The following is a 14033-nucleotide window of genomic DNA, read 5'->3' as shown; positions in this document are numbered from 1 at the left end:
TCTGGCCTGGGCCTAGAATAGTGTTCACGGAGGGAAAGGGCACCAACCACTAGCCACCACACCAAGGGGCAAGATGGGGACAGCAGTCACTAATGCACATGAGCCCTCTTCTCCTCGCTGGTCATCCGAGGACATGAGGAGCACACCAGGCAGCCATCCCATGCAGCAAGTCATGTGCGCCCAGGTCGCTCCTCTAGGCCTGCTGCTCCATTAGACAGACGATTTCTCAGTGCTGAGCTTCAGTCACAAAGTTGTCCCAGTGGGCACTGGCCTCCCACCGCAGCGCAAATTTAAACATTAGTCCCACTCAGTGCTGTCAAGCAGGCAGAACATCAGTGACACTCACCTGCTGGTTTTAACCCGTGGGTCATGGCCTGGTGCAGGGATCAGCATTTGACAGCCGCTATCTTCAGGGTGCTGCCATGCTGGGCACTCAAAGCAGGCAATTATTCCTCTCCTCGGCCACAGTTATGCACCAAAGTGTGCTAAGGAGAGCAGCGGAGTCTAGTTGGGCACCGCAATGTATTTGGGGTCTCCCTGGTTGTTAGAAATGCGCAGGATGGCGTTGGATGGGGGTTACCGGGTAATTACCCCAATCTGACACCAGGGGCGGAAAGCCCACTGTATCGCAGCAATATATATTTTTTATAAAATAATGCGGTGGGTCTTTTCCAGCCTAACAGCAGGCCCCACACTCACCCCTAAACCCACAACAGTCGTTCTGCCCCCTGCAAGATAAAGCATCCAATCTCAATGACAAGCAAGGGGACACCTGATTCTCTTATGTGTTGTTTTTACATATGGGCCAGGAGAGTTTGGCTAAATCCCAGTACCATCCTACTTGTAATGGTGAATTGCTGCACTTTGTGGGCTTAGGTAAGCTGCTACCTGGAAAAACCTACCAGACCCAGACAGCTCTGAAAACTAGACATCTGGGGGAGTCCAGGGCGGTGTGCTTCGCATGCATCCCATAACATATTCTGATCCACAATGCCCTGCAAACCTCAAACATTGACTGAAAACACACATTTTCCTCACATATTTCTGTGAGGAAAACTCCTGCAATCTGTGGGGATTCACAAATATCCTACTACACAGCATTCCCAAAAGTCTCCAGATAGAAATGGTACCTCACTTGAGTGGGTGGGCCAAGATACAAAAGGCCCTGAAGTGCTATATGGAGAGATCAGCAGTAGCTACAGGATTTGGGGCCGTGTTCAGCCGACACTCATGGAAACCTACCAATCACAGACATTTTTTTAAAAGTAGGCAATCTGGGGATTCCAAGGTGGTGTGCATTGTGTGAATCCCATGAGGTTTCCTTACCCACAATGCCCTGCAAACCTCAAACTTTGCCTAAAATTATACATTTTTCCTACATTTCTGTGATTTCTAACACCCATCATTGCACCACTTGTGCCGATAAAATCGCTGCAACACTTGTGTGGTTGGGACTAGTGCCAGTGACAGGAATGGATAAAACCGAGGTCAATAGGAGTCCCCACACAAGGGTACCGCAGAAGTGGGGCACCGTTTTTATCAGCAAAGGTGGGGTAATGCTGGGTGGTAGGAATTTTGAGAATGCCTGCAAAAACCAGAAGTTTCCATCACAAAAATATAAAGGAAAATACGTGATTTCTGGCAAAATTTGAGGTTTCACGGCATTATGGGCAAAAATACCTCATGAGATCCAAATCCTTGATTTCCCTAGATGTCTAGTTTTTAAAAAATGTGCAGGTTCTTTAGGTATCCCGAGGTATCAGCTGAGCTAGGATCCAAAATCCACAGCTACCCACTTTGCAAACATTGGGTTCAGGTTTGCCTGTAAAGATGTGATGTATTCAGGTTGCATTTTCTGCGGTTTCCTGTTGCAAGCACTAGGCCTACCCACATAAGTGTGGTACCATTTTTGTTGAACGACTTAGGGAAATGCTGGCTGGAAGGATGTTTGTTGCTCCCCACATATTCTAAAACTATTCATCACAGAAACATAAGGAAAATGTGTTTTTAGTTAGCATGGGATTGTGGGTAAACTAACCTTATGACAGCCATGCAGATCACCACACACCTGAATTCCCCTAGGTCCCTACTTTTAAAAAAAGTACAGGTTTGCTAGGTTTCCCTAGGTGCCAGCTGAGCTAGGGCCCAAAACCCACAACTGCCCATTTTGCAAAAAAAGCATCAGTTTTGAATGGAAAAGAGTGATGTATCCATGTTGAGTTTTGGGCTGGTTCCTGTCGCAGGCACTAGACATACCCACACAAGTGAGGTACCATTTACATCGGACGACTTAGGGGAACTATGGGTGGAAGGAGGTTTGTGTATCCCAACAGATTCTAGAACTTTCCATCTCAGAAACGTGAGGAAAATTTGCTTTTTACTCAAAGTGTGAGGTTAGCAAGGGATTCTCAGTAAAGCAAAGTGGTGAGAGCCACATAAGTCACACCATTCTGGCCTTTCCTAGGTGTCAATGTTTTGAATATGTACAGGTTTGCAAGGTTTACATAGGTGTCGGCTAAGCAATGAGACAAAATCCACGCTACTTACTTTGCAGAAAATACGGTCAGCTTTGATTAGAAAATCTTTATATATCCATGTTTTATTTTGTGCCATTTCCTGTCGCAGGCACTAGGCCTACCTGAACAAGTGAGGTACCATTTTTATCAGAAGACATATGAGAACATAGAATAGTAGTTATTATTTAATGGATCTCGCTGCATTTGTGCCTTCCAAATGTAAGCCAGTGATTAAGAAAGAAGACATTTTGAAAAATGCCCTCTTAACTATTTGCTCGTACGGGTACCCACAAGTTTAGAGATGTACAAATAACTACTTCTTTTAAATTCCATATTTTGAGCCTATTTCAGAAAGGCATAGGTTACCTTGATACCTATGTTCCACTCTACATACTTCACCATATGATTTGAGTTATACTAAGTACACAATGAAAAACCAATGTACAGTGCAGCTCAGTTATTGGCTCTTAGTACCTCAGATTCTTGGAAAACCTACAGACTCTATATATCTCCACAACCAGAAGGGTCAAGCAAATGTAATGGTATACTGCTTTTGTAAATCGGCCATCGTGACAAAATGTTGCAGGTGAAAATATTGACAAAAATTGCAGTTTTTTCCTACTAGTTTTCAATATTTATTTAGTTCAACACTTGGTTTCTTTGGAAAACCCTTGAGGAATCTACACATATGACCACTTAATGAATTTGGAACTGTGTCCACTTTTCAGAAATATATAGCTTTCCTGGAACATCCATGGGTTTTACACTGGTTTCTGCCACAAACTGGAAGTAGGTTGAAAGCACGATAAATAGAAAAAATTAGCTACCTCTTTTTTTTTATTCAGTTCTGCATGTTTCTGAAATCTGGCAATATGGTGACTTTACCACAGCAACTACTCATTGATGCCATATTTATGAAAAAGAAACAGATACTTTTACCCAGAGCACTGTTTTCCTATTTTTTCCCAAAACTCAAAATGTAGCTATATTTTGACTATTTTCTCAGTCTCCTCCAGGGGAATCCCTAAACCCTGGACACCTTTAGAATCACCACGATGTAGGAAAAATGACACTAACTTGGCATGAATACCTTATGTGGACAAAAAGCTATGGAGGCCCCAGCACAAGCTACCCCAAATAGCCAAAAAAGCGCTCAACACTGTGAGGGTTGAGGGGGTGGGGGTATACTCTACATACCCTATATATATAACCTACTGGCGGTCGCCAGTTGGATAGTTATAGGTAGGGCCATGTTTCCACAGGAATAGTGTATTTTTTATGACTTGCCTGTATCTTTGACACTGGTTGATGAATCTTCACAAAATTTTGGAAATAAATGTGATGCTCACTTCAGTCTGTAAAGTCTCTGGGTGATCTGTCAAGTGGGGGCCAAGAAAAAGAGGGTCCCAAAATGTGTTTTCCCCATGATAATTCCCATTGAGATTTTGAACATGACTGCAGCCCAAAAGACTGAACGGAATTAAAACTTGGCAGAAAGCTAGCTCTTGGTCCAGAAAGTGTGCTTTTTGTTATTTGGCGTTAATCTGTTCAGTAGTTTTAGACATATTAAACAAAATCCAAAGGTGTATATCTAGGGATGCGGACCAGCCGTGCGCCAAAGCAGGGCCCTGATTGGCTGGCCTCAGCCTGAGCGAAAAGTTGCGGGTGCCATTTTATTTGTTAGGAAATACTCGCCTGGGCTGAAAATAATCAAGTAAAAAAGATGAAAGGGCAGGGTGGAGGTACCATGACCCTATAGCTGTGTTATAAATGTGGGGAAAGCATGTTTGATGGGCAATATAATGGGCAAAAAAAATTACCTTCTCGCGAGATCCGTGGAGCTGTCCTTGGGGTCAGCGCATTCCCCGTGAAATCCAAGTACCTCGCTGCGAAGTTACACGGGGCCACGCTGAGCATCTCGGGGGCTTCATTTAGTCACGGAAAAAAACAACCAAATTGGGCTCTTTCACAGGAGGCATGGAAAGGGTTCAAGAAATACTAACCAATTAGAAGTGGTATAACAAAAAAGAAAGATGAAAGGAATCTTGTGATTTGTTAACTAGAGCAGCATAAGTAAGAGCATATGGTGAGGGGTAGTCATTTTATATGCTTTTCTACTGAGAGAGGAGGTGGTTTGCAGGAGTTCTGACTGGACATTTGGAATGAAAACAGATGTTACCCAAAATAGAAATAAAACTGGGAGAACAGCAAAGAGCTTTTATAAGTATGCTAATTAGGTTGTAGTATATAAAAGTATATATAGATAAAACCTTGTGAGTGTGTAACCCGAAAGAAAATGTGTACCTTCTAGAGACTATACTAGAAGGGAAAATGGAAGTGAGCTTAGAGGCGAACAGTAACTAAAAATAGAGTGAGCAGTCTTACACTGATACAGCCACTGACACACCTAGACACACATTGATACAGCCCCTGGCACACCCACCTACTCCCCAATACAGCCACTGACAAATCAGGCCAAACACTAATGCATGAAATAACACACTGAAGTACACAGTGACAAACCCATGAACTTACTAATGCAGAAACACACACCCAGGCATAAAGCAATGCAGACATTCACACAGCCAAACAAAGATTAATGAATCCAATAACACACTCAGGCACACACTAACATACACTCTGAGAGAGTCAGAGACTTAGGTAATGCCGAGACAGATACATCCAGGCATACAGCAATGAAGATGCTCACACGCCCAGGAAAACACGAATGCATCCAATAACACACTGATACACTCAGATACTTACCAATGCAGACACTCAGAGACTACCAGTGCAGAGACTGACACACCCAGTCATACAGCAATGCAGACACTGACCACTCAGACATATACGAATGCATACAATAACACAGTGAGGCACAACCTGACATAGAAACTGATAACTCAGAGTCCTATCAATACAGACACTGACACAGCCAGCCATACAACAATGCAGAGACTGACAAAGCCAACCAAATACTAAGCATCCAATACCACACCGAGACACACACTGACGCACACACTGATACACCCCGAGACTTACCAATGCAGACCCTAACACACCCAGGCATAGAGGAATGTACACACTGGCACAGCCGTCCAAACACCAATCCATCTAATAGTACACCGGAGTATACACTGATATACCCAGAGACTTACCAATGCAAATGCTACCCAGGCAAAAAGGAATGTAAACAGTGACACAGCCATCCAAACACCAGTGTATCCAAGAACATACTGAGGCACACACTAAGGCACACACTGATACACCCAGGGGCTCCCCAATGCAGACACTGACACTCCCAGGCATAGAGAAATGCAGCAATGACACAGCCAGACAAATACTAATGCACTGAATAACACGCTCAGGCACACACTGACACACACACTGATACAGTCAGACACTTACCAATGCAGACACTGACACACCCAGCCATAGAGAAAAGCAGACACTGACATAGCTATCCAAACAACAATGCATCCAATAACACACTGAGGCACACACTAAGGCACACACTGATACACCCACAGACTTAATGACACTGACACACATATCCATACAGAAATGCAGACATTGCTACAGTCAGCCAAATACTAATGCATTGAATAACACACTCAGGCACACATTGATGCGCACACTGACACACCCGGGGACTTACCAGTGCAGACACTGACACACTTAGGTATACAGCAATGCAGACACTGACACACCCAGCCAAATAGTAATATACCCAATACCACACTCATGCACAAACTGATGCTTATGCTACCACACCCATGCACATACTGATGCATACACTAACACACCTAGGCACTCATTAATGCATACAATAACACACCTAGGAATAGACCTGTGCACATATTGACACACCTACTTTCACACCGATACTCAACAACTCACTCACCCACAGAACTACTCACACACCAACTTATACACCCATACACACAAGGATACATAGAGTCACACAGCCACTGACATAATATATATTTGTGATGTCATCCATAATGTCATCAGTCATGTCACTGACCATGTCCTGAGTGGTGTAATATGTGAGGTCATAAGCAGTGCATTGCAGGGTGTAAGTTCTTGTTAGCTCAGTTAATTATAACTGATGACATTCATTGGTTTTGTATGAGTGAAATCTGAGCCTAACTATGATGTCCCTATAACCTTGGCTTTTTCAGTGAAATGTTAAGGTTTTTTTTAAATTCTATTTCTGAACCATAATGTCCCTGTAACCTTTGTTTTTTTCAGTGAATTTCTAAGGGTTTTTATGCTCTTACTTGATTATAATATACCTGTAACCTTTGGTTTTAAGTGAATTCCTTAGGTTTTTTAATTGTATTTCCTAAATGTGACCACTAACCTTTGACAGTGAGTGCGTGATCGAGTGTATGAGTGTCTCAGTAATTCTGTGAATGGGTGTGGGAGTCTCTGAGAAGGTCTGTGAGTCAGTATAAGAGTGTCTGAGTGAGTCTGTAAGTGGGCATGTGTGTCTGAGTGCTCCCTGTTTTGCTCTTTTCTGCTCTGTTTTGCCTTTTCTACTTGTTTTTCTGACCTCTGTTTTGCCTTTTGTTCTCATTTATTTTCTGCCTCTGTTATGCCTTTCTGGCTCATTTTTCTGCCCTTTGTTTTGCCTCTTTCTGCTCATTACTGACCTTTATTTTGCCCCTTTCAGCATGTTTCTCACCTATGTTTTAAATCTTGCTGCTGGTTTCTGACCCCTATTTTGCCTCTTCTGCTTGTTTCTGACCTTTATTCTGTCTCTTTCTGCCCATTGCTGACCTTTATTTTGCCTCTTTCTGGTCGTTTCTCACTTTTATTTTGCGTTTTCTGATCATTTTAACCTTTTTTTTGCATCATTCTGCCTCTTTCTGCTCGCTTTCTACCTTTATTTTGCCTCTTTCAGTTTGCTGCTGAGCATTATTTTGGCTCTTTCGGCTCATTGCTGACATTTATTTTGCCTCTTTCTGCTCGCTGCTGACTTTTATTCTGGCTCCTTCTGCTCATTTCTCATCTTTATTTTGCCCTTTCTGCTCATTGCTGACCTTTACTTTGCCTGTTTCTGCTCGTTGCTGACCTTTACTTTGCCTCTTTCCACTCTTTGCCGACTTAATTCTGCCTATTTCTGATGATTAAGAAAGCCCCAGGGAGGTGGTGATCCCCGGGGCAGGTGGTCCATGTGGCCCCCTCCAAATGCTTTAATTTCCCCAGGGAGATGGTGGTCAGGGCTTCTAGAAGCCCAGGAGGGGGGTCTATGCGGCCCCTCTCCTTCATTAAAAACAAAGCCACAGGGAGGTGCTGGTCCCCTGGGCTTTGTGTTTAAAAGTCTTGGAGGGGGGTCTGTGCAGTCCCCCTCCATTATTAAAAAAAAAATAATAATAACCAAGGAGGTGGTGGTCCTTGAGGCTCACAGAGCCTCAAACAGGGTGCCTTGTGTGCCCCTCCCCCTTTTTGTATGAAATGCCCTGGGACCTGGCTCACCTGGGGCCCTTTTGAAAACAAGTGAGGGAGCTGTAGCTTGTTTTTTGCTACAAATTGTAGAAATTTGCAGCAATTTGTTTGTACAAAAAAAAAAAGCTTTTTGTCCTTGCCAGGTTCCCTCTGGGATCCCAAGACCAATGCTTGGGGGTCAGGGTATACCTACCTAGTCCCCTTTTTTTCACTTATTTGGGACTCGCCTGAAGCTGAGTTCCAAGTTGTCTACCAAGACTTCCTGGTTGAAGTGTTGGCAGCCAATCAGAGGTCTACATTCCCCTGCACGAGCTTGTTATTATTCGCGAAGTCATCGCGATACCAGATTTCCTAATTTGGAATTCCTTACATTTCTCAACAACTACTGAATGGATTTACACTAAATAACAAAAAGCACAATCCGCGGACCAAAAGCTAGAGTTCCTCCAAATTTGGTGTAATTCGGGATGTAGTCGTCAAAGCTCCTATGGGAATTAACATGGGAAACACACTTTTTTGTACACCTCATTTTTCATGGGCCCTACTTGGCAATCCGTCCTGAAAATTTCCATGTGAACAGATATCACTGGCAGGCTTTTGTTCAAAATTTTAGTGAAGATTGTCAGACAGCACCAAAGATATAGGGAAGTCAAAAAACGCTTTTCCTATGGTAACATGGTCCTAACTATAACTGCATCTGTGCAGGCTAGTTGGACAATGCAACTGCCATTTTCCTACCACTGTGTGCGCCTTTGCCTTTCTGAAAATTAGGGCCCACAGGTTAATATGCCAAAGCGGTGATATGTAAAGATGCAGCTTCTGGGTTCCATGTGGCATAAAACAGGTCTGGTATGTGTAAGTACTTGTAAACAAATTTCCCACAACAAAACATTTTTACATTTGGAGTCTTTCCATGAATGCTGAAAACTTTGATGTCAATGGTGCCCAAAAGATATGTTTACATTGATGTAATGGTAAATGGTTTCCTCTATGGAGGCATTATTTTCCAGTTTTTAGTCCAATTATATGAGTAAGATGAATCCTTACCTCCGCACATCTCACCGGTTTCATCATCAATGCATTCGCCATCGTCACACTCACAATATTTTCCATAGATTAATCCATTCTCTTCAGAATTCTCACATTTACACCTCCCACAGTGACAAGTGCCTGTATACAACAGAAAGATAATATGCAAAACAAATCATCATATAGTATTTTTTAACAGATTACCACAAGACACTAGCATTTTTCTTACATTTATTAAACACAGTATCCGCAGGTAAATATTAAAGGGATATTGCAAGTCACAGAGGTGTCCCTTTATAAGGTCTTGGAACACCTAGGTGATTTTCAATACCCCTATAATGTACAGTAGAGGTACTGTATTCCTTATAATACATAAGCACACCATAACCGGCTTGGTGTGGTGTTCTTTAATACAGAGAGATAGGATATTTGTAAACATGAAGAACAAAATTAGATTTTCTAGTACAAAATCAAACATACCAAAATATATTAGAATGAGTTAATCATATTTAAAGAAAAACTGTAGCTCAGAAAGTGTAGAAATTTGAAGAGAGATTGTATGTTAAGCATGGAAAATATATGCTGCCATAAATCTATCCCTTCTACTGATTGTTCTTTTTAGAAAAACAGAGCAGAAGAAAAAAAGCTATATTTCTCTTTCGTTTTTTAAAGTGCAGGTTTAATTATGCTCTGTTGCGTGCCCTTTCCCTGGGCTGCTGGCTCTGGCAAAAGTTGTTGTGACATCAGAACTGAACTGTAATAAGTTATTGCAGTTGAGCGGCAACCTCATTTCTTTATTACAGGTGACTGTGGACGTCACAAATCTCCTTAAATAAGGAAATTGGAGTCTGGCTTTTATTGGATTGCAGGCTCCCATATATTATAAATGTATTTCTTCTATTTGTTCTGCTCTATTTCATTGTATTGTTTATTCAATCCACACAGCCAATTGGTATGCCACAGGAAGACTTAACTTGTGTTACCACAAGAATAGCTCTATACAATGTGAAACACCATACTGTTTCATTGAAGTAATTTGATAAACAAAAGAGGTGACACTGGACATATTTGACAAAATGATCATGAAATAAAATTTAATCTGAGCCAAGGAGAATCTATATAAAGGAACTGCGTGGAATTTGGAATTTAAAAAAAAGTGGATTGCAATCAAAGAGAAACCCTTTTTTGGGAAAATGTGTTAAAAGTATTTAGCTAGTGTCATTTTCTTCTTCTTCTCATCTTCAACTAAGCTAGCTTCGATAACAACTCACAGACCCCAAATCCTTCCTAGAGGAGGTAGGATGATTTCTTCTCTAAAATAAATATATTAACAGTGCAATCAATATTTTCCTCTACCACCGAGATACTTGACAAATTGTTGAAGTTCATAAGTCAATATCCTGCCCAAATTAACCTTTTCCTCAATTATGATATCCTGTAGTGTGCAGGCCAGTGGCTGAATTTAAAGTTGCAAACAATTATTGTTCCCAAAACAGCTCCTGGATCAATGCACTGCATGGAATGGGGGGGGGGGGGCGTGGCAGTAGGTGTGGTATGCCATGTTGGTGTTATGAGCTTATAATATTTTACTATTTTTCCGAATGGATGACCACCAGAGCCCTTGGAAATGATATGATCAGTGTCCCCCACATGATGTTCCTTCTTCAGTTTAGTACAGCCATAGTGGGCGTGACAGATGTGGGAAAAAGTAAGTATGTGCAAGGGTTTCCATGAACAGCTTGGACATCAGGAAAACCAACTTCATTATAAATGAGCCAGGAGAACCGAGAGGATGGCAAGTGAGACGCCTGCCACATTTTGGCTGATGTCCCGATGTTGCCCAACAATTGCATATTTAAAATAATCAATATTGCTAGGCCCCTTTAAAGTGAAAACATGTTGCTCCAAGATGGAAGCTTCTCTGCTAAGGCTTTACGGCTGCATTGTTGTGACGATCGAAAAAAAGGCTTCTGGCACAGCTGGGAGTCTCCATTAATGTAAATTGGCTGCACACCAGGAAGATCTGGAAAGTGCGTAATTAAAGAAGTATTTATGGCTATTTTAAAAAGAAGACCATTGACCTCTGGATCTGTTAATCATCACAGAAAGGGCTTCCACGGCTCTGGCGACGGCCGAGTAATGGACGTGATGCATTTTATGATCATTTTTAAAGTGTATCTTTGGTATTAAAACAGCACAGCTGGAAATCTTTTCAGCCTCCAAAGAAAACAGACGGTGCAGATGTTTTTGTAAGGGGAGTGTGGAAAGTTATTTTTGAAAATTTGCATATTTAAGAGAGAGATCTGGATTGACACGTCGTGAAAGATAGTGAATGACAATCCCAATATGTAAAAAAAAAAAAAAAAGAGAGAAGTTAATGAGAACCTGCTCCAGAAGATATTAATTGCTACCTGCATTTGAGCATATGACACCTTGCGAATTACGGCACATTTCATTGCTCTTCTTCCGGGTCAGGTCACACGTAGTTGGATACTGACAGGCTTCCCCGTACCAGCCTTTGGCACACTTGCATATGCCACAGTCACACTTTCCATGACCTGCAAAGGAAATAAATCAGAGGTTATTGTGGAAAATGTATCAGAAACTTGCATTCATTTTAGAAAAAAAGATAGTAGTACTACCAGTTGTGAATGATAATGAAGGATACCCAATTCTGTGAACACTGTAGTTAATAAGAGGTCAATAAAGTTTCTTCTTCCGAGCACCCTTTCATGATCTTGGAAGGCCATCAATCAAACTAGGGGAACCATAGTTTAATAGGGAATGCTGGTGGATTAATGTTTGTGGTTAGAAGAGAGTTTGCTTTGGGATTAGTCTTGCAATGGCTTGCCTGAGTTAGTGAGGAAGTGAATACGTTTGATTCGTAGAGGATGGTTATGGTATTTTATGGGTATGAGTCAGTGTACCGAAGGACTTTCTGCTTTTCTTGTGATGGGGGATTGGGTGACGTGGTTTGATTGTCCATTTCTCAGTCAGTGCTGATTGATGGTATATCATCACAAAACGTCTGTGTCTTTTTAATGCGATGTGCATGTGACGGGGAGTTAATTTTATGCTAATTTAGTTTATTTCCAGCGGCCCAGGTAAAAGTGGTGGTGCGTTGGGGCGGGAGGGGGAGTGGGGGAGTCGACAGATGATGGAATAGGTATAGTTAAATAAATAAATAATACCTATGTGGTGCATGACATGGTCTGGTACTAGAATACTGCTGTCAAGATATACTATCCTGAATATAATTTATAAAAAATATCACCCCATAGGACTTAATAAAAAGAAAATCTACAGTCAATGGGACGATATTTTTGTAATCGATATTCACAACAAAATATTTATGACTGACAATATTTATGACAATGGGAGTCTGATATACAATGGTGTGACAGTGCAACTGATTTGGTAGCTCTTTGCCAATTATAGTGTGTGCTGTATGAGTAGGTCAATGAAACCTAATGGGAAAATGAATGCAAAAGTCTCTCTCAACTACTGGCAATTGCTCGGGCCACATTCTGGTTCATTGTTGTTTTTGTTTAGTATTTCACTGAAGATAGGGACCGCCCTATACAAATCAGGCTGTTTTAGTAGGAAACAACCCACCATTAACTGTCAGGCCACTCCACCCTTGATCAAGAACACAAGCAACCCCAGACTGGTTTCAGCCTTGTTTGGAGCCAGCAGTGAGGTGCAGTTTGAGTCCCATGACACAGAGAGCAAGGGCTCAATGTTGGGCATACCCGTCGCATTTGGGCACCACAATTACATTTGAAGGTGGTAGGAGGAATGCTTGTTGCAGTCACTGACAAATACAAGGGCCACATACCAACCCACCATTTTCTGTGGACTGTGCCACTCCAGAAAGGTGCAAGAATGATACTGATTTGGTAATAATATTGAAGGAACTGTCCATCTGGAACTGTCAGGCCAGGTCTCTTTGGCCAGGATCATAAACAAAATCAGACTGATGTCAGCATCGTGTGCTTCATGAGTGAACTGCAGCTTGAGTTTCAATACAATGATGGTGGGTGCAAAATTCACAACTATAACAATTTATAATACCACATTACAGTACATGTTTTTTTGCTCCACTGTACCCATTCTGAAAGGGTCTAGACTTATACAAATCAGACTTGGTCCTGCACCAACAGGAAAACTCCAACGCAAGCTACCAGGCCAGGTTGCCAATGATTGTAACAACAGTAACCTCAGACCGGTTATGGCCTTGTTTGGCCTCCTTAGCGAGGTACAGCTTTAGTCTTGTGGTACAGCTGGCATGTCCCCCACGTCTGGGCATAAACCCTGTTGCACTTAGGACAGCACACTGAAAAGCAAAGGTGATGGATGGAATGCCTACAAATGTCTCACAACTGCCCCTTGCTCAGGCTGCTTTCTTGTCTGTCGTTTAGTAGCGCCTGTGAGGGTGGTGATACACTTATGCTAGTTTTATCTGCATGTCCCAGTTAGCATGTACTGCATGAATAGGACCAATAGCATCGCCTTCTGCTCCCACTTGTACCAGTGTTTTCCAAAGTATACCAATGGCAGATTTTGACATTACACACCGGAACCTGTTCCTCACGTTATCTTTGTATTCAAACATGTTCTGGAGGCTAGTGGGTAAGTTTAGTCTGATACTAATCACGTGCTTACCTTTGTTCCTGTCCTTTCTGTTCTATTCTTCTCCCTGACTCTCCACTGCTCTCATCTCGTCCTCTATTTTTATAACATTTTCCTCAATTGCCTCTCCTTTCTACATTATCATTCTCCATTTTATTTCCCTCCTCAATGTCCCCCTCTTCCCTCTACCTCTCACATCAACCTTCTCGGTCCCACTCTTTTTCTTCCTCTCCATATCGCTTACTCATCTGTTTTTCTCACCTTTCCAGTTCATGTTTCCTGCACCTTCCAACCTCTTTTCTGACAGTGGCACTCCCCTCTGAGGCGTCCTCTTCCCAGTTTATACCACCCACTATTTACATGTCTGCCTGTCTCCCCAATTGGCTGTCAAAGGAGTGGATA

At 42.1% G+C, this 14033-nt stretch overlaps 1 protein-coding gene across 1 annotated transcript in view; it reads right to left on the bottom strand.

The window, feature by feature from the left end:
- Nucleotides 1–14033, bottom strand: part of ITGBL1 (integrin subunit beta like 1) — a 1428718-nt gene that overhangs the window by 667079 nt on the left and 747606 nt on the right. Inside the window, exons 3-4 of the mRNA XM_078657627.1 lie at nt 11411–11557; nt 9018–9140 (exon numbers count right to left, since the gene is read on the bottom strand). Of these exons, the coding sequence (XP_078513753.1) occupies nt 9018–9140; nt 11411–11557 (270 nt within the window). The remainder of the gene's footprint in view (nt 1–9017; nt 9141–11410; nt 11558–14033) is intronic.

Source organism: Lissotriton helveticus, chromosome 8, assembly GCF_964261635.1.
Source record: "Lissotriton helveticus chromosome 8, aLisHel1.1, whole genome shotgun sequence".
Lineage (NCBI taxonomy): Eukaryota > Metazoa > Chordata > Amphibia > Caudata > Salamandridae > Lissotriton > Lissotriton helveticus.
Note: the sequence above shows the minus strand (reverse complement) of the source record. Positions and strands in the feature narration are given on the sequence as shown.